The sequence below is a fragment of the Tachyglossus aculeatus genome, chromosome 2 (genome assembly GCF_015852505.1).
Source record: "Tachyglossus aculeatus isolate mTacAcu1 chromosome 2, mTacAcu1.pri, whole genome shotgun sequence".
Lineage (NCBI taxonomy): Eukaryota > Metazoa > Chordata > Mammalia > Monotremata > Tachyglossidae > Tachyglossus > Tachyglossus aculeatus.
Window position 1 is genome coordinate 134,578,098 of NC_052067.1, and position 22,710 is coordinate 134,600,807.

At 44.4% G+C, this 22,710-nt stretch overlaps 1 protein-coding gene and 1 pseudogene across 1 annotated transcript; both read left to right on the forward strand.

Moving 5' to 3' along the window:
* Positions 1 to 5,994: 5,994 nt before the first annotated feature.
* On the forward strand, positions 5,995 to 6,954 carry LOC119942678 (olfactory receptor 688-like). Its single transcript, XM_038763568.1, has one exon. The coding sequence runs from the start codon at positions 5,995 to 5,997 to the stop codon at positions 6,952 to 6,954; it is 960 nt and encodes a 319-aa protein (XP_038619496.1).
* A 10,024-nt stretch (positions 6,955 to 16,978) lies between these two features.
* On the forward strand, positions 16,979 to 17,864 carry LOC119947644 (annotated as a pseudogene).
* The last annotated feature ends 4,846 nt before the right edge of the window (positions 17,865 to 22,710 follow it).

A 22,710-nucleotide genomic window follows, 5' to 3' on the forward strand; every position in this document is an offset into this window, starting at 1 on the left:
AATATGACAGATAACCACTCTTCCCTGGTTCAAAGCCTTATTGAAAGCACATCTCCTCCAAAAGGCCTTTCCCAACTAAAACCCACTTTTCCTTATCTCCCACTCCCTTCTGCATTGCCCTGACTTACTCCCTTTGCTCTCCCCGCTACCTCCTCTGCCCCAAAGCACTTATGTACATAGTTGTAATTTTTTAACCCTTTGCTCTTCCCTCCTTCCAGCCCCCAAACATTTATGTTTTATTATTATCAAGTGCTGTCGAGTTGTTTCCGATTCATAGCAACTATAAGGATATGTTTTCTCCAGAATGTCCTATCTTCTGCTATAATCCGTAACCTTCCTAACAGTTATTCCATTATCGTTATTATGGTCTCTAGCCATCTAGTTGCTGGTCTGCCTCTTCCACATTTTCCCTGGACTTTTCCTAGCATTTGTGTCTTCTCCAGAGAATTAGTCCTCCTGATTATGTATCTAAAATATACTAATCTAAGTAAAATCATTTGGCCTTCTAAAGACCACTTGGGCTTAATTTACTCCAAAATTCATCTGTTTGTTTTTTGGGCAGTACATGGTATTTACAATAGCCTTCTCCAAAACCACATTTCAAAAGAACCTATGTTCTTTCTATCCTGTTTTTTCACTGTCCAGCTTTTGATCCATACATTGTCACTGGATACACCATAGAATTGACAATTTGTATTTTTGTGGCACTTATGTACATAACTAATTTTTATTAATTTGTATTGATGTCTGTCTCCCCCACTCTAGACTGTGAGCTCATTATTGGCAAGGAATATCACAGTTTATTGTTGTATCTTACTTTTCCAAGCGCTTAGTACAGTGCTCTGCACACAGTAAGTGCTCAATATATATGATTGAACAATTGAATCTCCCTCTTGTTTCCGAGACTCCTTTACTCAACCTACTTTGAACATTTGCTGAGAAGAATGGACTCAACTTGGACTCAGAGTACTAATCCAACTTGGAGAAAAAATGTCAATCTGGACATTATAGTTGATGGATAGAGAGATCTCCGGTCAGGGATGCTCTCTGCCAGCACACTGGTCAGACCCCTGGTCCAGTCAAGAGTTGGTCTAACTCCGAGAGGTAATTTGAGTAGGTTTCAGGGTGCAACTGGTTAGTAAGCTAGCACAAGGGCAAACTCTGGGTTCCAAGCTGGGAACCAGCTCATTACTTTTATTCAAGAATGTGGTTGTACTTAGCACAAATGACACAACCTGCAGAAATGCCAAACAGTGAAAGTACACATGCATGGAGGAGCCAAAGATCACTGCTTATAATCCACAGTGATCTTCAAGACTGTGAGCCTGTTGCTGGGTAGGGACCATCTCTATATGTTGTCAACTTGTACTTCCCAAGCGCTTAGTACCGTGCTCTGCACACAGTAAGTGCTCAATAAATATGATTGAATGAATGAATTACAAAGGATAATAGGCTACAGTGTTCAGAACACAGGGAGCACTTGGTAAATATGATTGATCAATTGATGCAGAGCAGGCGTATAACAAGAACAGACAGCCATCTCAGCTCTTCAGACAGGTTGTGCTGAGTCCTGGATGTTTAATTCTTGATATTGTTTTTAATGCTATTTGTTAAGCCTTATGATGTGACAAGCTAATCAGGTTGGACATAATCCATGTCCTACGAGGGGCTCATGGTCTTCATCCCCATTTTACAGATGAGGTAACCGAGGCACAGAAAAGTTAATTGACATGCCTAAAGTCACATAGCAAAATCCCCAGTATCTGGGGTCTTGAGTGATGATTACATCCCTGGTACAGTTGGCCGATAGAGGTGACAGTATGACCTAGTTGACAGAACATGGTTCTGGAAGTCAGAAAGACCTGGATTCTAATTTCAGCTCCACCATTTGTCTGCTGAGTTAGCTAGGGCAAATCACTTAACTTCTCAGTGCCTCAGTTACCTCATCCATAAAATGGGGATTAAGATTGTAAGCCCCACGCGGGACATGGACTGTGCCCAACTTGATTACCTTAGCCCGCTGTGTGTTGGGTAGGGACTGTCTCTATACGTTGCCAACTAGTACTTCCCAAGCACTTAGTATAGTGCTCTACCCACAGTAAGCACTCAATAAATGCAATTGAATGAATGAATGAATGAATGAATGAACAAAGGTATGGCAGAACAAATACTATAAAAAATTGGTCAAGGGAGGTAATGGTAGATCACACCTAGTACCTCATGCTGGGGACTCATTAACAGTCTCTGTGCTGGTTGTTATACTGAGGATTTGGCAGGTTGGTGTGCAGCTTCAGGGTTGTCAGCTGTGTGATCGGGGCAAACAACTTCTCTGCGCCTCAGTTACCTCATCTGTAAAATGGAGATTAAGACCATGAACCCCACGTGGGACAGCCCTGATCACCTTGTATCCTCCCCAGCACTTAGAACAGTGCTTTGCACATAGTAAGCGCTTAACAAATGCTATTATTATTATTATTATTATTATTATTATTATTATTATTATTAATAGGGTCAGATAGGTCAAAAAATGTTTTTCTGTTTTGGCCATTGTGGAAACCAACTTTTAACCAACATAAGTCTATTTCGTTTTCAGTCTCCATGTGTCCCTAAGACATGTTTCAATCACGCCCTTTCCCTGTAGTCAATTTCAGACACACCCTGCCATCCCTTTAGGAAAGAGCCATATTTAAATTAATTCTGTTGGTGTAAAGAAATACCACGCCCAACACGGACTATAAAGAGCTACCTCTCCCACCTCTCGTTGGTGAAGTTGAGTCAGCTTTTAGGGCAACACTATGTCTGTTCTCACCCTTACAGATATGTATTAAATATTGCAATATACAAAATGATAATAATTATGGTAATCGTTAAACACTTACTATGTGCCAAGGATTGCTCTGAGTGCTGGGGCAGATACAAGGTATTCGGGTTGTCCCACGTGGGTCTCACAGTCTTAATCTCCATTTTACAGATAAGGTAACTGAGGCACAGAGAAATTAAGTGTCTTGCCCAAGGTCACACAGCAGACAAGTGGCGGGGCAGGGATTAGAACCCACGACCTGTGACTCCCAAGGCTGTGCTCTTTCTACTAATCCACGCTGCTTCTCATAACCCTTGTGCTGTGTTGCTGTGACTTTATTTTTCGGGGGAGCGGGGGGGCTTGACACCATGATGTTGCTCTCTGGAACTGGGAAATTTGGAGATATTTAGCAGTTTCAGCAATAATGAGCCACAGTGTTCTTGTCAACCCTCACTGTTCTGGAGCAGCCATTTCATTTCTTATTTCCACAACACCTATATTGTCATGAAATGTGTTTCAGAAGGTTTTTTTTTTTTCTAATATTAGACGGGTCAGTGCTAGTTCAGCTAGCCCAGCCTGGTGAAATATCTGGTTCGGTACTACTGATCTTGCTTAACACCCCTGGAATTCTTCTTAGCTTTGTCTTGTGGAGACCCTCAGATCCCATAAAAGGTAAGCTACCACCCTTGTCTTCCATGGGGCTCCCAGTCTGCATAGGTGGGAAAACAGGTATTGAGAATCCATTTTATAGATAAGGAGCCTGAGGCACAGAGCCCTCCTTTCTCAATTCCTTCTGCCTTACCTGACTTCCTCCCTTTGTTCACCTCCCTTCACAGCCCCACAGCACCTATATACATATGTGTAATTTATTTATTTATATTAATGTTTGTCACCACCTCTAGACTGTGAGCTCATTGTGGGCAGGGAATGTATCTGTTTATTGTTATATTGTAGTCCCCCAAGTGTTTAGTACAGTTCTTTGCACACAGTAGGAGCTCAGTAAATATGATTGAATGAATGAATGAATGAACAGTGAAATTAACTGACCTTCCCAAAGACATGCAGCAGACAAGTGTCAGAGCAGGGATAAGAACAAAAATCCTCTGATTTCCAGTCTCATGTCTTTCCAATAGACCATCCCGCTTCTCCAGATCCACCTGCACCTGGTAACAAATTTCACTTTCTCCCCAACGGGTACAACAAGAACTGTTGTTTTGGGGTATTTTATGGCATTTGTTAAGCGCTTAGTATGTGCCAGGCACTGTTCTAAGCACTGGGGTACATAAAAGGTAATTAGGTTGGAGACAGTCCATGTCTCACATGGGGCTCACAGTCATAATCTCCATTTTACAGATGACGCAACTGAGGCACAGAGAAGGAACATGACTTGCCCAAGGCCAAACAGCAGACAAGTGGTGGAGCCTGGACTAGAGACCTAGGTCCTGCTGATTCCCAGGCCCGTGCTCCAAAAATTGTTTTTTTTTTACAGTTTTTGACAGGGAAGAGACACACTTGGGCCCCACCTGGTTCCCACCACCACACTCCTCAGGACATCCCCACTCTGGGTACTGGAGATTTAGGGAAAAGATAGGAACCTGAGACCCAGGAACCTTCCCACCTGTTCTCTTTCCAGATCCCAATCATCTGTAATCCCTTGCTCCCTTCCCACTTCTAGCCATTTCAAACTGTACAGTGTAAACAGGGTGAATGAAGAATTGGTGTCCACTACATCCCCTACACTAAGAAAAGGGGACACATATTCAATGCTCGAGGGCCAGATTTCAAAAGTGATGCCACCCGGGGCCCTCTCCCTTGTGTGAGGGGCTCTGCTGGCCCAGAATGTCTCTGAGGACCAGTTGCTATGCTGGGGCTCCCTGCAGCCTGAAGGCCCAGCCCGCCCTAGCCCTGCAGGGGGAGGCTCTTCCCAAGTGGCTCTTCCCTGTCCCTTCTCGCTACAAATACCCAGAGCACCACGACCTCAGCCCTGATGGAGCCTGAGGAATGAGCAAGGGTCCCCTGCAGTCCCTGTCAGAGAAGAGAAGCCCGGGCCTCTCTGCAGATCACGGGTGAGTACCCCAGACCAGATGGGATCAGTTTAGAGAGGACTGATCCAGAGAAGAAGAATCAGATTGCTTCTCAAAGTGCAGGAGTTAGCAGGGTTAACTTGGAGGGAGGTTCACAGTGAACCAAAAGGATCCAGACACACACAGTTTATAGGTCAAGGCCCGAGTGCCTTTCCCAAGATTCCTCCACTGCCCCCAAAACTAGTATTTTTATTTTGAAAAAAGCCCTGATTTTTCAGCAATAGATTCTCTAGGGGAGGGGAGAATGCACCTCATCCTGCCTTCCACTATCCCAGAAGAAAGGACAACAGCACCTGTAGCATAAGGTCTCCACAAAACCCCAGGAGGACTGGTGACTGGTCTGGCAGCCACTGTGACTGTGGGTGAGGCTTGGACTCTGAGCCACATGGAACCTGAAATATTGTTCCTTTAGCCACAGAAACTTGCCAATTATTGTGTTTGTTACATTCCTTTGGCTTAATGTTTTACCCTCTTTTGGTGTTTATTGTTTTATTACTCCTAATATGTTTGTCTCCCAGCTCTTCTCCCCCTTTTGTATTCTCAGATTGTTAACCTGTCCAAGGGGCAAGGATGGACCATCATTCCCACCTCTGTATACTTTGCCGGGGCTTAGTAAGTATTTAATAAGTGCTATCATTACTACTCTTACATGGGTAAAACAATTTGTTTTTTGTCCATTCGAATTTGCACCACAGGTTTCCCTTCTGTTTTTTTTTCCAGATCACTTCTGCGACCTCTGGGGTCAGCCACTAAACTCTGTTCAGCTATCAGGCACTGAAAATATTTCTGTGCACCATTTTGCTGGTAATGGAGCATAGCCTGATACTCCACTGTTGCCTCTTGGTTTCTTCTTCTTCCCCTATTTAGTTTCCCACTCATCCCAAATTCAGGAAGACCTGTACTATCCCAGTAGTGAAGCCTTCCAGGTTAAATCTCCCATATCCACAAGACCAGTAGATTGTCAGAGAGACCATCAAACCGTTTTTCATTTTGTTTTTTTTTCCCAGAGATCTCAATGTGAATGCTGGTGCAAAGGAATTAGAAGGGTTGGGTAATACAAAGACAGTTTCTTCAGAGACAACCTGCGATTGGCCAGTGCATCCCAAAAGGATGCTTGTGACCATCAGGGCCATCAATGGCTCTAGCCCCCAAGTCACCGAGTTCATCCTAATGGGTTTCCCGGGTATTCACAGCTGGCAGCACTGGCTCTCCCTCCCACTGGCCCTTCTCTATCTCTCAGCCCTTTTGGCCAATGCCATGATACTGCTCACTATTTGGCAGGAAACGGTTCTGCACCAGTCGATGTTCTATTTCCTGGCTGTCCTGGCCCTGGTGGACATGGGTCTGAGCACCACCATCATGCCTAGGATCCTGGCCATGCTCTGGTTCAATGCCCGCACCATCAGCCTCCCAGAATGTTTCATTCACATTTATGCTATTCACACCTTCATGGGGCTGGAGTCCGGCATCTTCCTGTGCATGGCAATTGACAGGTATGTGGCCATCTGTCACCCCCTCCGCTACCCCTCTGTCATCACGGAAGGATTTGTCCTCAAAGCCACCCTGTTCATGGTGCTCAGAATTGGTGTCCTAGCCATTCCAGTTCCTATCCTGGCTGCACGACGTAATTACTGCTCCAGAAAAGAAATTGACCACTGTCTATGCTCCAACCTTGCTGTCACCAGTCTGGCATGTGATGACAGGAAGGCCAACAGCATTTTCCAGATGTCTGTAGCTTGGTTCTTGTTGGGCATCGATGTGGGTCTCATCATTGTCTCCTACGCCCTGATCCTGAGGGCAGTACTGAAGTTACACTCGGCCGAAGCCGCCTCCAAAGCCCTGAGCACCTGCAGCTCCCACATCATCCTCATCCTCTTCTTCTACACAGCAATCGTCGTCTTGCCCATTACCCACACTGCAAAGGAGAAGGTGCCCTTCATCCCTGTCCTCCTTAACGTACTGCACTGTGTCATCCCCCCGGCTCTTAACCCCATAGTGTATGCCCTGAGGACTCAGGAGATCAAAGTGGGGATCCTGAAGCTGATCAGGATGGCCTGTGAGAGAAAGTGACCCTGGCAGCAACAGACTTTCTTACTCAATCACCTAATGTCAGTGCAAGGTACAGGAGAGCACAAGCTGGTTCCTGGCTGCTCTTGAAGGGGAAGTCAGGTGGATAGCTTTGAAGTCGTGGCCCAGTTCCCAGCTGGCACCAGGATATGTTGAGCAAACAGTCAAGATCTAATCCCTTCCAACTCTAACTTGCTGTCTCGAGCTGAGATTCAATGCAACAATTTCCATGAGTTCAAGGCTCCAGGCAGATTCCCCGTCCAGAAAGTCATATCCATTTTTACTTTCTTCAGGGCTGAAGTCACGGTAAGCTTTTTCCATTAATGTGTCATAGCTTAGAAAAAACTGGCTTTAGTTTCTTTTTTCCCTCTTGTTCTATATTGAAGCAGACATGCCCTAGAATGATTTAGTTCCTTTGTGTGCTTCTTGAGAGCAGAGAATGTTTTTACCATCTCTATTGTATTGCAGTCTCCCAAGCACAGTACAGTGCCCTACACAACCTACACACTTGGCAAATATCGTCGATTCTTTGATTAGTTGATTGGGAACTTTTAAGAGATAAGTAGCATGGCAGCCCATATGAAGTCGATGAACATTACAATATTCTGAATATCCATGTGCTTCTGCAACAGACCAGAAGTAGGAAGGAACTCCTATCTTTCCTAAGGCCTGGACAGATTTGTCTTTGAGCATTTTGGGTAGGGATTGTCTCTATTTGTTGCCGAATTGTTCTTTCCAGGCACTTAGTACAGTGCTGTGCACACAGTAAGCGCTCAGTAAATACAACTGAATGAATGAATGAATGAATGTGGATCAGGCCAGATATAGGAAAGAACTCCTATCCCCTCTAATGCTTGGGCAGATTTGTCTTTGAGCATACAGATCCCTAATCCAATCTATGGGAGAGGCTGGCAGGGTCCAGGATTGAATTGTCAGCTGTGGTCAGACTGGATTACTGATCTCCCTCCTGTTTTCGAGGCTCCTTTGCTCAACTCACTTTGAACATTTTCAGTGGACTTCAAGTCTTGAAAAGAATAGATTCAACTTGGACTCAGAATTAATTCAATTTGGAGAACAAATATCAATCGGGACATTATATTTGATGGATAGAGAGATCTCTGGTCAGGGATGCTCTCTGCCAGCCCACTCAGGCCCCTGGTCCAATCGAGAGTTAGTCTTATCCGTAGAGGACACCTGAGTAGGTTTCAGGGTGCCACTGGTTAGTGAGGGAGCACAAGGACCACTAGACAAACTCTGGGTTTCAAGCTGGGAACCAGCTCTTTACTTCTGTTCATGAGAACAGTTGTGCTTAGCACAAATGATACAACCTGCAGAAATGTCAAACAGTGACAGCACACATGCACAGAGGAGATGATTGCTTATAACCCACAGTGATTACAAAGGATATAGACTACAGGTATGTGTCTACCAACTCTGTCATATGGATAAATTGTACTCCCCCAAGCACTTAGAACAGAGCTTTGTACACAGTTAGCGCTCAATAAATACGATCGATTGATCATCTGATGAAGAGCAGGTACATATTGAGGACAGACAGCCATCTCAGATCTCCAGACAGGCCATGCTGAGTCTTGGATCTCGAATCCTTGATTTTTTTTTAATGCTATTTGTTAAACACTTATGATGTGACAAGCTAATCAGGTTGGACACAATCCATGTCCCACGGACTGAGGGACAGAGGGACAGTCCCTAACTGAAGCATAGAGAAGTTGTGACATGCCCAAAGTCACACAGCAAACTCTCCATCATCCCCAGATGATGGGGATCTTGGTGTCTTGATTGACGATTGCATTAAGAAGCAGCGTGGTTTAGTGGATAGAGCACAGGCCTGGGAGTCAGGAAGTCATGGGTTCTAATCCCTGCTCCGACATTTGTCTGCTGTGTGATCTTGGGCAGGCCACTTAACTTCTCTGTGCCTCAGTTACCTTATCTGTAAAATGGAGATTAAGACTGAGCTCCAGGTGGGACAATCTTGAATCTACCCTAGTTCTTAGGACAGTGCCTGGAACATAGTAAGTGCTTAACAAATACCATAATTATTATTATCCCCGATACAGCTGGCAGATACAGGTGGACAGCATGACCTACTGGATAGGACATGGTCCTGGAAGTCAGAAAGACCTGAGTTCTAATTCCAGCTCCACCATTTGTCTGCCATTCTGGAGTGATGATTTCATTTCTTATTTCCACAGCATCTATACTTTCATGAACTATGTTTCAAGTGTTTTTTTTCTGATATTATATGGGTCTTGGCTAAGTTTAGCTGTCCCAGCCAGGAGAAATGTCTGGTTGGGTCCTGCCAACCTGTGCTTATCATTCCTGGGGCTCTGGTCTGTACTTTGTGGAGACCTTCAGTTCCCATTGAGATTCCTGTCCCACTAAATATGACACAAAATTCTAGCAACTTAGGTTGTCTTTTGGCAGCTCACATGGGTGTAGTGGATAGAGCACAGGCTTTGGAGTCAGAAGGTCATGGGTTCTCATACCGACTTTACCACTTGTCAGCTGTGTGACCTCAGTGACCTCATCCGTAAAATGGGGATTGAGACTGAGCACCCCATGTGGAACAGGGACTGCGTCCAACCTGATTTGTTTGTATCTACCCCAGCATTTAGTACAGTGCCTGGCACATAGTAAGTGCTTAACAAATACACTCTTCATTATTTTTATTATCAGTAATATCCATTCCTCTTTGGCATATTTGCATTGTAAGGGAGAGACCATTCAACACCACTAACTTCCCACTGAGCAGTCCTCTATGGATCTCTCATCTAAACCTTATAAATAATAATGTGAAGAAGAACATGAACAAGAAAAGTGGTATTTGTTAAGGCCTTACTATGTGCCAAGCACAGTAATAAGTTCTAGAGGGGATACAAGATATGCTCTTTGTCTCACATGGGGCTCCTAGTCTACAGAGGAGGCAGAATCAGGTACTGAATCCCCATTTTACAGATGAGGAGCCTGAGGCACAGGGCCCTCCCTTCCTATTCTCCCACTCCTTTCTGCCTTGCCCTGACTTGCTCCCTTCGTTCATCTCTTTTCACAGCGTACTGGCACTTCTGTATATATCTGTAATTTATTTATTTATTTTAATGTTTGTCTTCCCCACCAGACTGTGAGTTTGAAATATATTGTATACCAATATACAGTATTAATATATTGTACTGCCCCAAATGCTTAGTACAGTGCTTTGCACACAGTAAGCACTCAATAAATACGATTGAATGAATGACAGAAAGAACAGAGAAATTAACTGACCTTCCCAAAGTCACACAGCATGCAAATGTTGGAGCAGGGTTAAGAACCAAAATCCTCTGATTTCTAGGCTTGTGCACTTTCCAATTAGACCACCCTGCTTCTCCAGAACCACCTTCACCTGGTGACAAATTCCATGTTCTTCCTACAGGCTGGATCAAGAACAGTTTCCTTTTATGTTTTGTTCTTTTTTTTAATGGAATTTGTTAAGCACTTACTAAGGGCCAGGCACTGTTCTAAAGCACCTGGCTAGATAACAGGTAATTAGGTTAGACACAGTCCATGTCCCACAAGGGGCTCACAGTCATAATTTCCATTTTACAGATTAGATAACTGAGGCACAGAGAAGTAAAGTGACTTGCACAAGGTCACACAGCAGACAAGTGGCAGAGACAGGACTAGAACCTAGGTCCTTCTGATTTCCAGACCCATGCTCTATCAACTACACCACACTGCTCCTTATTTACAGTTTTGAACTGTAAACACAGCAATTTCACCCTTAATTCTGGGGAGAGTTGAGGTGACTTTACAAGTGTATGTCATGAAGAAGAGGAAACCCAGCCAAAGAATAAGAATGACTGGGAAGCCGATGTGGGACAAGGGCAGTCTTGTATGCCCTGAGGACCCAGGAGATGAACATGGGTATCCTGAAGCTGATTAGGCTGACTGGTGAGAGAAAGTGACTCTGGGTCCACCCTGGCTGCAATAGACTTTCTTTCTCAACCATCCAATGTCAGCACAAGAAGGAGCACTAGTGGCATTCCAAGCATGGCTCTTAGCTGCTCTTTGAGGGCAAATCAGATGTATATCTTCACAGTGGTGATTCAGTTCCAGTTGGCACTGGGACACATTGAACAGACATCCAGATAGACAAGATCCAATCTCTTCCAACCCCAACTTTTTTTCCAAAATCTGCCTCCTGGTGCTAAGATTCAGGGCTGCGAAACCCATAAGGTTAAGGCTCCGGAAGCCCTCCCAGCCCAAAGTCATCTCCAATTCTTCAGGGTTGAAATAGAAGTTAGGGTAAGTGATTCCATAATTGTACCATAGCTTTCTAGTCTCTTCAGAATTTCATTTCATTATATACTGAAGATGGCATGTCCTAGGACAATTCAGGTTCTTTGTGTGTTCCTTGAGGGTAGGCAATATTGTAGCAACTGTATTTTACTGTATTCTCCAAAGGGCTAAATAGAGTGCTTTGCACATCTTAATTCTCAGTAACTATGATTGACTAATCGATTGACTGAGATTTCTGAGGGAATAACAAACAGGAAGCTCCATGCTATGCTCTGGCTGAATGGCAAGAAGCGTAAGTTGATGGTCATCACTTTGCTCTGTATTTTCACATGCTTCCATATGCTGCTCATTTAACTTCTCTAAGCCTCAGTTACTTCGCCTGTAAAATGGTGCTTAAGATTGTGAGCCCTATGTGGGACAGAGACTAGTCTACCTGATCAGCTTCTATCTACCCCTTTGTTTAGTACAGTGCCTGACACACAGTAAGCCCTTAACAAATACCATAAAAAAGGTTGGAAGGAACTCATATTTTCCTATTTGAATTCATATTTGAGAAGCCGCTTGACCTAGTGGAAAAAGTACTGGCCTGGGAGTCAGAGGACCTGGATTCTAATCCCGGCTCTGCCACTTGTCTGCTGTGAGACCTTGGGAAAACTTATTTGTGCCTTAATTCCCTCATCTGCAAAATAGGCATTCAGTATCTCTTCTCCCTTCTAATTATACTGTGACCTCCATGTGGGACCTGATTATTTTGTAATTACCCCAGTGCTTCGTACAGTCCTTGGCACAGAGTAAGTGCTTAACAAGTAGCTTAACAAATTATTACTTTCTAAAATAATAATTGTGGTATTTGTTAACTGCTTACTATATGTCAAGCACTGTACTAAGTGCTGGGGTGGATACAAACAAATCAGGTTGGACCCAATCTACATGAGGCTCAGAGTCTTAATCCTTATTTTACAGATGAGGGAACTGAGGAATAGAAAAGTGAAGTAACTTGCCCAGTGTTACAGACCACCAGACCACGCTGCTTCTCTGTAATGACTGGGAAGATTTGGCATTGAACAACTGGATCCCTAATCCAATTTTAGGCTGTGGGAGAGGATGCAGGGGTCCAGGACTGAATATTCAGCTGTGGGCAAACTGGATTACCGATCTCCCTCATGTACCTGAGGCTCCTTTGCCCAAACATTTGACTTGCTTTGGATGTTAACTGTAGATCAGGGTCTTGGAGGGACTCAACTAGGACACAGAATAATAATCCAACTGGGAGGAATAATGTCAATTTGGATTTTAGGGTGAACTAGCAGAAAGATCCAGGGTCATGGGAGTTAAAAGACCTGGGCTCTGATCTCAGTTTGGCCACTCATCTGCTGTGTGATCTTGAGCAAGTCAAGTAACTTCTCTATGCCCAAGTTTCCTTATCTGTAAAATGTGGATTAAATCCTACTTCCTTCTACTTAAACGGTGAGCCCATATGAGATAGAGACTGTGTCTGATCTGGTTAACCTTATATCTACCCCAGCACTTAGTACAATTCTACTACAACCCAGCCCGCAGACTTTGTACCTCTAATGATAACCCTCTCAATGTACCAGATCTTCTCCCACTCCCTTCTGTGTCGCCCCGACTTGCTCCCTTTATTCATCCTCACTCCCAGCCCCACAGCACTTATCTATATATCTGTCATTTATTTATTTTTATTATTGTCTGTCTCCCCCTCTAGACTGTAATTCCTTAGTTAGCAGGGAATTTGTTTGTATATTGTTACACTGTATGCTCCCAAGTGCTTTGTAGTTTTCCACACATAGTAAGCACTCAAAAAATATGATTGAATTGAGTGAATGAATGAATGAATACAATGCTTGGAACATAGTAAGCACCACGTCCAAGTGTAAGAATGACTGGGATACGTTTGAAATATTCTGGAGACAAGTGCTGCTTTGTGGATAGTGATGATGATGATGATGATGGTATTTGTTAAGCACTTACTATGCACCAAGCACTGTTCTAAGCTCTGGGGTAAATACAAGGTTATCAGGTGTCTCACGTTGGGTTCACAGTCTTAATCTCCATTTTACAGAGGAGGCAATTGAGGTACAGAGAATAATAATAATAATAATAATGGCATTTGTTAAGCGCTTACTATGTGCAAAGCACTGTTCTAAGTGCTGGGGAGGATACAAGGTGATCAGGTTGTCCCACTTGGGGCTCACAGTCTTAGTCCCCATTTTCCAGATGAGGGAACTGAGGCCCAGAGAAGTTAAGTGACTTTCCCAAAGTCACACAGCTGACAAATGGCGGAGCCGGGATTAGAACCCACATCTTCTGACTTCCAAGCCCGTGCTCTTTCTACTAAGCCATGCTGCTTCTCTGGGATCATGACTTTTTGACCACAGCAGCTAGGGTGGTCTTGAAGCCTTACAGCACACAAAGTCTGTCAAACTGGATGTGGCCAATTCATGCTTCTGATGTATATGTGAAGATATACTAGGGCTTTGGCATTTACACGTGTTCCCTGCAGGTGCTCTGACCCATCCTTTGACCATCTCTGTCTGGTCTTTTGTGGAGAGGTGAAGGTGCTTTTGTCCCAGGGCCAAAGGGGCAACAACAGACAAGCATACCCACTCTTGGGGCCTGCCTGGCTCCCAACACCCCATTCCTTAGGTCATTCCCACTCTGGACCACTGGAGATTTAGGGAGATGATGGGGACCTGAGGCTTAGGAACCTCCCCACGGTTTCTCTTCCCTGATCCTAATCATCTATCATCCCAATCTGGATGGTGTGGAACAGGGTGAATGTGGAATTGGAGTTCACCATACCCCGTGAACTAAGAAAAAGGGACACATACTTCAATGCTTAAGGGCCAGATTAAAAAAATGATGGCATTTATTAAGCGCTTACTATGTGCAAAGCACTGTTCTAAGCGCTGGGGTGATTACAAGGTGATCAGGTTGTCCCACTGGGGGCTCACAGTCTTAATCCCCATTTGACAGATGAGGTAGCTGAGGCACAGGAAAGTTAAGTGACTTGCCTAAAGTCACACAGCTGATAATTGGTGGAGCTGGGATTTGAACCCATGATCTCTGACTCCAAAGCGCGTGCTCTTTCCACTGAGCCATGGTGCTTCTAATGTAATCACTTATGTGATGTGACTGACTCTGCTGGGTTGTAATCACTCTGGCTACCAAGTGTTCCTTTGGGGCTCTTAGCAGCCCCAAGTCCCAGCCCACCCTCCCACTGCAACTGAAGAGTGACTCTTTCCTACTCCATCTCAATATAAATACTCGGAGCACCATGGCTTCAGCCTTGGTAGAACCCAAAGAAGGAGCTGGACTCAAACTGGAATCCCTTGTCAGAGACCAGGAGCCCTCCCCCTGCAGACCACTGGTGAGTACCCCAGCTTAAGTGTAATCGATCCAGAGATAATTGTTCTTGAGAAGTAGAATCAAATTCCTCCTGTTGCTAGAGGGGGTAGCAGGGACAGCTCAGAGAGAGGGTCACAATCGACCAAACTTCAACAGAACCTCAGAGTTAACTGGTCACTGACCATGTGCCTTAGGCAGGATCCCGCCACTGCTCACGAGACTTTTTTTTATTTAACTGTAAAAGACCTATTATTTTCACTCTTTCATTCATTCAATCATATTTATTGAGGACTTACTGTGTGCAGAGCACTGTATTAAGCACTTGGGAAGTACAAGTTGGCAACATATAGAGAGGGTCCCTACCCAACAACGGGCTCACAGTCTAGAAGGGGGAGACAGACAACAAAACAAAACATGTAGACAGGTGTCAAAATCATCAGAACAAATAGAATTATAGCTATATGCACATCATTTCAAAATAAATAGAGCAGTAAATGTGTACAAGTAAAATAAATAGAGTAAAAAATCTGTACAAAATATATGCAAGTACTGTGGGGAGGGGAAGGAGTTAGGGACGGGGAGATGGGGAGGAGGAGAGGAAAAAAGCGGCTCAGTCTGCAAAGGCCTCCGGGAGGAGGTGAGCTCTCAGTAGGGCTTTGAAGGGAGGAAAAGAGCTAGCTTGGTGGATGTGTGGAGGTAGGGCATTCCAGGACAGGGGAAGGACGTGGGACCGGGGTCGACGGCGGGACAGGCGAGAATGAGGCACAGTTAGGAGGTTAGTGGCAGAGGAGTGGAGGGTGTGGGCTGGGCTGGAGAAGGAGAGAAGGGAGTTGAGGTAGGAGGGGGCGAGGTGAAGGAGAGCCTTGAAGCCGAGAGAGAGGAGTTTTTGCTTGATTTGTAGGTTGACAGGCAGATACAAGAAATTTTTGAGGAAGGGAGTAATATGCCCAGAGCATTTCTGTACAAAGATAATCTGGGCAGCAGATTATTATTTTACAGCATTAGGTCTGTGGTGGAAGGCAGGAGGGGAGGAGCCTGGACCTGTCCTGCCTTTCACCACCCTGGAGGGAAGGAGAACAGCACCTGCAGGACGAAGCCTCCACAAAACCATGGGAAGACTGGAGGCTTGTCTGGCAGATGCTGTGGCTGTGGATGAGCCTTTGACTGAGCCACATGGTGCTTGCAATTTTGGTCCTCTAGCGCCAGCATCCTGCTGTTTGTTGTTTTTATTTTGTTTGTTGGTCTTCATGTCTGTGTCTTTGTTAGTGTTTCATTGTTTCATCATTCCGGCAGGGAATGTATGTTTATTATTGTACTGTACTCTCTCAAGTGCTTACTACAGTGCTCTACACACTGTGAAGCAGCAGCGCTCAATGGAAAGAGCCTGGGCTTTGGAGTCAGAGGTCATGGGTTCAAATCCTGGCTCTGCCACTTGTTAGCTGTGTGACTTTGGGCAAGTCACTTAACTTCTCTGTGCCTCAGTTCCCTCATTTGTAAAAGGGGGATTAAGTCTGTGAGCCCCCTGTGGGACAATCTGATGACCTTGTAACCTCCCCAGTGCTTAGAACAGTGGTTGGCACGTAGTAAGCGCTTAATAAATGTTATTATTATTATTATTACACACAGTAAGAGCTTGATAAATATGATTGACTGACTGATTATATGTCTAGTTCCAGGCCTCTCTCCCCAATTTGTATTCTGAGAATGTGAACCCCTCTGTGGGACAAGGATTGTGCCTCATGTCCACCTCTATATACTTTCCCAATGTTTAATATCTTGCTCTGCAAGCATGAAATGCTGATTAAATAATATAACTACTACTACTAAAACTACTGCTACTACTACTATTATTATGACTACCTCTACTGCATGGATAAAATTATTTGTTTTTTTTCCATTTCAAATTGCACCAAAATTTTTTTCTTTCCATTTTTTTACAGATCATATCCGTCTGCTACCTTTGGGGTCAGCCAAGCAGGGACTCCCATACACATTTCTGGGCTAGTTTAAACTCAGATCTATTGGGTAGTGGAAATATTTTTGCCTGCAATTTGATAGCAATAGGGCATGACCCAAGTCTCTTCTGTTGCCTTTTGCTTTTTTCTTCCCCATTTGGAATACCAGTCATCCCAAGATCTGGAAAAACCTGGGTTTCCCCATTAGTGTACTCTTCTAGGAGCGTGGAACTTTGATTTAAATCTCCCAGAGCCACAAGCTGATACGAGAGTCACAGAGGCAAGAAAACAGTTATTGTTACAGAGAGCTGAACTGAGCCTCTGGAGAAAGGGAATTAGAAGAATTGGCTACTACAAAGGAGGTGGCTTAAGCAACTTCCTGTTACCACCCTCTGCATCCCAAAAGGATGGATGTGTCCAACAGGGTCTCCAATGGTTCCAGCCACTGGGTGACTGAGTTCATCTTAATGGGTTTTCCAGGCATTCACAGCTGGCAACACTGGCTCTCCATCCCCATGACCCTGCTCTACCTCTCGGCCCTTGTGGCCAATACCATGATCCTGCTCACCATCCAGCAGGAAGCAGTTCTGCACTAGCCTATGTTCTATTTCCTGGCTTTCCTGGCCCTGGTGGACATGGGTCTGAGCTCTACCATCATGCCCAGGATCCTGACCATGCTCTGGTTCAATGCCCGGACCATCAGCCTCCCAGAATGCTTCTTTCAGATCTATGCTATTCATGTCTTCTTGGGGCTGGAGTCTGGTATCTTTCTGTGCATGGCACTGGACAGGTATGTGGCCATATGTCACCCCCTCCGCTATCCCTCAATCATCACAGAAGGCTTTGTCCTTAAGGCTGCTATGTTCATGGTGTTAAGGAATGGTCTCCTAGCCATTCCAGTGCCTGTCCTGGCTGCAAGGCGACATTACTGCTCCAGAAATGAGATTGACCACTGTCTGTGCTCCAACCTGGCTGTCACAAGCCTGGCGTGTGATGGCAGGAAGGCCAACAGCATTTTCCAGCTCTCTGTGGCTTGGATCATATTGGGCAGTGACATGGTTCTCATCATTGTCTCCTATGCCCTGATCCTGCTAGCGGTGCTGAAGTTACACTCGGCCGAAGCTGCCTCCAAAGCCCTGAGCACCTGCAGCTCCCACATCATCCTCATCCTCTTCTTCTACACGGCCATCGTGGTCTTGGTCATTACCCACAGTGCAAAGGGGAAGGTACCCCTCATCCCGGTCCTCTTCAATGTCCTGCACAATGTCATCCCTCCAGCTCTCAACCCCATAGTTTATGCCCTGAGGACCCAGGAGATCAAAGTGGGGATCCTGAAGCTGATCAGGCTGGCTGGACTGAGAAAATGAACCATATCTGCTGTGTGACCTTGGGCAAATCACTTCATTTCTCTTTGCCTCAGTTACCTCATCTGGAAAATAGGGATTAAGACTGTGAGGCTATGCAGGACAGGGACTGTGTCCAACCCAATTACCTTGTATCTACACCAAGCTTATTATAGTACCTGGCACATAGTAAGCATTTAACAAATATTACAATTATTATTATTATTATCCATTTCCTTTTGGCCTTATCTTCACCATAAGAGAGATATCATGGAACACCTCTAATTTTCCTTTGACTATTCCTCCCTGAATCTCTCAAATAAATCTTTTTAATGATATCTGTGGTATTTGTAAAGTGCTCACTATGTGCCAAGGATTGTATTAAGGACTTGGGGTAGTTTTGAGATAATTAGGTTGGAAACTGTCCCTGCCTAACATTGGGCTCACAATCGAAGTATTTGGGGGGAAACAGGTATTTAAAGTCATCTCCATTTTTATTTTCTTCAGCGGTGAAAGAACAGTTAGGGTAAGTGCTTCAGTGATTGTGTGGTAGCTTTCTAAACTGGTTCTAGGCTCTTCTTTGTGTCTCCATTCCCACCCCCCCACGTATTGTATATGGAACTTGGCAAGAACCAGGTGGATTCAGGTCCTTTGTTTGTTCCTTGAGGACAGGGAACATGTCTACCAATTCCATTGCACTGCACTCTCCAAGTGCTGAGTACATCATCATCATCACTGACAATTGTATTTATTGAGCACTTACTATGTCCAGCGCATTGTACTAAGCCCTTGGAAGAGTATAGTACTTAGACATTTTAAGTCTAAGTCTTAAGTCATTTTTAGAAGCAGTGTGGCTCAGTGGAAAGAGCACAGTCTTGGGAGTCAGAGGGCAAGGGTTCTAATCCCTGCTCCTCCACTGGTCTGCTCTGTGACCTTGGGCAAGACACTTAATTCCTCTGTGACTCAGTTACCTCATCTGTAAAATGGGGATTAAGACTGTGAGCCCCATGTGGGCCAACCTGATTTCCTGATTATCTACCCCAGTGCTTAGAACAGAACTCGGCACATAGTAAGTGCTTAACAAATACCATTATTATTATTATTATTATTATTATTATTTGCTCAATAAAACGTCCAAACTCTGGTCTGGAATGCCCTCCCTCCTCAGATCCGACAGACAATTACTCTTCCCTCATTCAAAAACTTATTGAAGGTGTATCTCCTCCACGAAGCATTTCCAGGCTAAGCCCCACTTTTCTTCATCTCCCACTCCTTTCTGCATTGCCCCAACTTTCTCCCTTTGCTCTTCCCCACCCCAGAAGCCCCACAGCACTTATGTATATATCTTTCATTTTATTTATTTGTATTGATGATTGATGTCTGACTCCCCCACTCTAGACTGTGAGCTCATTGTGGGCAGTGAATGTCACTGTTAATTGTTGTATCATACTTTCCCAAGCACTTAATACAGTGCTCTGCACACAGTAAATGCTTAATAAATATGACTGACTGACTGAATGAATGAAGTGTCTGATTTTCCTACCAACCCGTGCCTAGTTCTCGCAGGACTCTGATCTATGCTCTCTGGAAGCACTCGGTTCCAACTGAGATCTCTATCCTCATCAATACAACAGAAAACCCTATTAACTTCATTGGCCTCTCATCAGTCCACATCCATTCTTTGACCTAATAATCGTGGTAAGGGAGAGACCATTAAACACCCTAACTTTCCTTTGAATAAACCTTCCTGGATCCTTTATCCCAATCTTTTTAATAATAATTATCACTTACTATGTACCAAGTAATGTTCTAAGAACTGGGGTAGAAACAATATAATCAGGTGAGAAACAGTTCTTGTCCACAGGGACAAGGGATCTAAGTAGGAGGAGGAAATAGACACTGAATCACCATTTTGCAAATGAAGAACCTGAGGCACAGAGAAATGAAATGACTGATCTAAAGTCACTCAGCAGACAAGTGCCAGAGAAGGGATTAGAACCCAGATTCACTTACTCCCAAGATCATGCCCTTTCTAACAGACTACAACTGCTTCTCCAGAAACAATGTACAACTGATTACAAAATTGTTCTTCCTGATGGCTGGATCTGTTTCCTTTTAGGATTTTTGAACTGTAGATACTGCAATTTTATCCCTATTTTTTTTTTTTTTTTGGTGGGGTGGAAGGGTGTTATGGATCTACATGTATGGTCATAAAGAGGACAGGCCTAAGAATGAAAATGGCTGGGAGGCATTTATAACATCCTGGGGACTAGCCCTACTTTTATGGCTGGTGCTTCTGGGAATTTGGTATTCTGATCACAGCACCCAATCATCACCATCTTCATCATCATCATCAAAAGTATTTACTGAGCACTTACTGTGTGCAAAGCACTGTACTAAGCGCTTGGGAGAGTACAATACAGAGTTGGTAGACCAGTCCCTGTACACATTGAGCTTACTGTCTAGAGGGGTGGAGAGACATTAATATAAATAAATAATGTATAGTTTAGAGATATGTACACATCTATATGGTCTTGTGAGCTTATTGCATCTCAGCACAGAAAGTCTGTAAAATGAGATTTAACTGATTTACAGTTCTCATATATGTGCAAGTGGACTCTAGGGCTTGGTATTTAAACTTGTGTCCTGGAAGTCCTCTGATCCATTCTTTGACTGGCTAAGCCTGGTCTTCCACTGGGAGGCAAAGGTGCTTTTGCCCATGGCCAAAGGTAATAACAGACAAGCACACTTATCCTTGGGTCCAACCTTGCTTTCAATCCCCCACCTCCCACTCCCCACATCATTACCACTATGAACCAATGAGGATTTTTGTAGAGGTTGGGGACCCGAGAGCCAGGAACTTCCCAACCTACTCTCTTCTCAGACCACAATAATATGCTTCCTTCCCTTCCCCAGCCATCCCAAGTTGGACAGTGTGGACAAGTTGGACAAGTTGGACAGTAGGTGTGAAATTGGTATCCACTACATCCCCTGCACTAGGATAAACAGGTACATGTTTCAAAGCGTCAGGGCCAGATTTTAAAAGATATGTCACCAGGAACCTTCCCAGTGGTGTAGTTGGGCCAGAAGGCTCTCGGGATCTGGGGTTTCCGGCAGCCCAGTGCCATAAGGCCCAGCCCTGCCTCCTCCTGCAGCTCCCTCCTGCCCTTCTCAGTATAAAGGCCTAGAGCACCATAGCTGCAGCCCTGACTGACCCCAAAGGACAAGTCAGTTTACTGCTTCAGCCCCTTGTAGGAGAGGAGAAGTCCTGGCCCATGTGCAGCCCTCATTTCTCTCCTTCTCTGCCTTCAGAACATCTGTACTTGGATGTCCCACCAACACTTCAAACTTAAAATGTCCCTAACAGAACTTCTTATGTTCCCATCCAAACTGTGTTCTCCTCCTGACTTTCCCATTACTGTAGACGGCACCACCGTATTTCTTGTCACATAAGGGACCCTGTCTTTCGTTGCCGACTTGTACTTCCCAAGCTCTGCACACAGTAAGTGCTCAATAAATATGACTGAATGAAATCCTTGACTCATCTCACTTATTCAACCTACTTATTCAATCTGCAACTAAATCCTTTGGGTTCAACATCACAGTATCGGTAAAATCTACCCTTTCTTCTCCAACCAAACTGCAACAACGTTAATCCAAGCACATCTCCTATCTTACTTTGATTAAGAGAAGCAGCATAGCTCAATGGAAAGAGCCTGGGCTTTGGAGTCAGAGGTCATGGGTTCAAATCCCGGCTCCGCCACTGGTCAGCTGTGTGACTTTGGGGAAGTCACTTCACTTCTCTGTGCCTCAGTTACCTCATCTGTAAAATGGGGATTAAGACTGTGAGCCCCACGTGGGACAACCTGATCACCTTGTATCCTCTCTAGCGCTTAGAACAGTGCTTTGCACATAGTAAGTGCTTAACAAATGCCATCATTATTATTATTATTATTACTGCATCAGCCTCCTTGCTGACCTCCCTGCCTCCTGTCTCTCCGCAGTAAAGTCCATACTTTACACTGCTGCCAGGATCATTTTTCTACGGTATCATTCAGTTCAGGTTTCCTCTGTCCTTAAGAACCTCCAGTGGTTGTCCAGCCACCTCTGCATCAAGCAGAACTTCTCTATTGGCTTTAAAACACTTATTCACCTTATGCCCTCCTACATTAAATCCCTCATTTCCTACTACAGCTCAGACCATACACTTCATTCCTCTAGTGCCAATATATTCACTGTACCTCAGTCTTATCTATCTCACCTCTGACCTTTCCCCCATGTCCTGCCTTCCTACCCCTTCATAGCCGACAGATGATCAATCTCCCCACCTTCAAAGCCTTACTGAAATCGTATCTTCTCCAAGAAGCCTTACCCAACTAAGCCCTCATTTCCTCTTCTCCGACTCTTCTGCATCATCCCTCCACTTGGCTATGCACCTATTATCCACCCCTCCCTCACATATCCATAATTGATTTATACTAATATCTGTCCCCCCTTCTAGACTGTAAACTCCTTCATCATCATCATCATCAATCGTATTTATTGAGTGCTTACTATGTGCAGAGCACTGTACTACGTGCTTGGGAAGTACAAATTGGCAACATATAGAGACAGTCCCTACAAAACAGTGGGCTCACAGTCTGAAAGGGGGAGACAGAGAACAAAACCAAACATACTAACAAAATAAAATAAATAGAATAGATATGTACAAGTAAAATAAATAAATAAATAGAGTAATAAATATGTACAAACATATATACATATATACAGGTGCTGTGGGGAAGGGAAGGAGGTAA

Coding starts and splice junctions, on each gene's coding strand:
- LOC119942678 (XM_038763568.1), top strand. CDS start 5,995: ATGCTTGTGACCATCAGGGCCATCAATGGCTCTAGCCCCCAAGTCACC.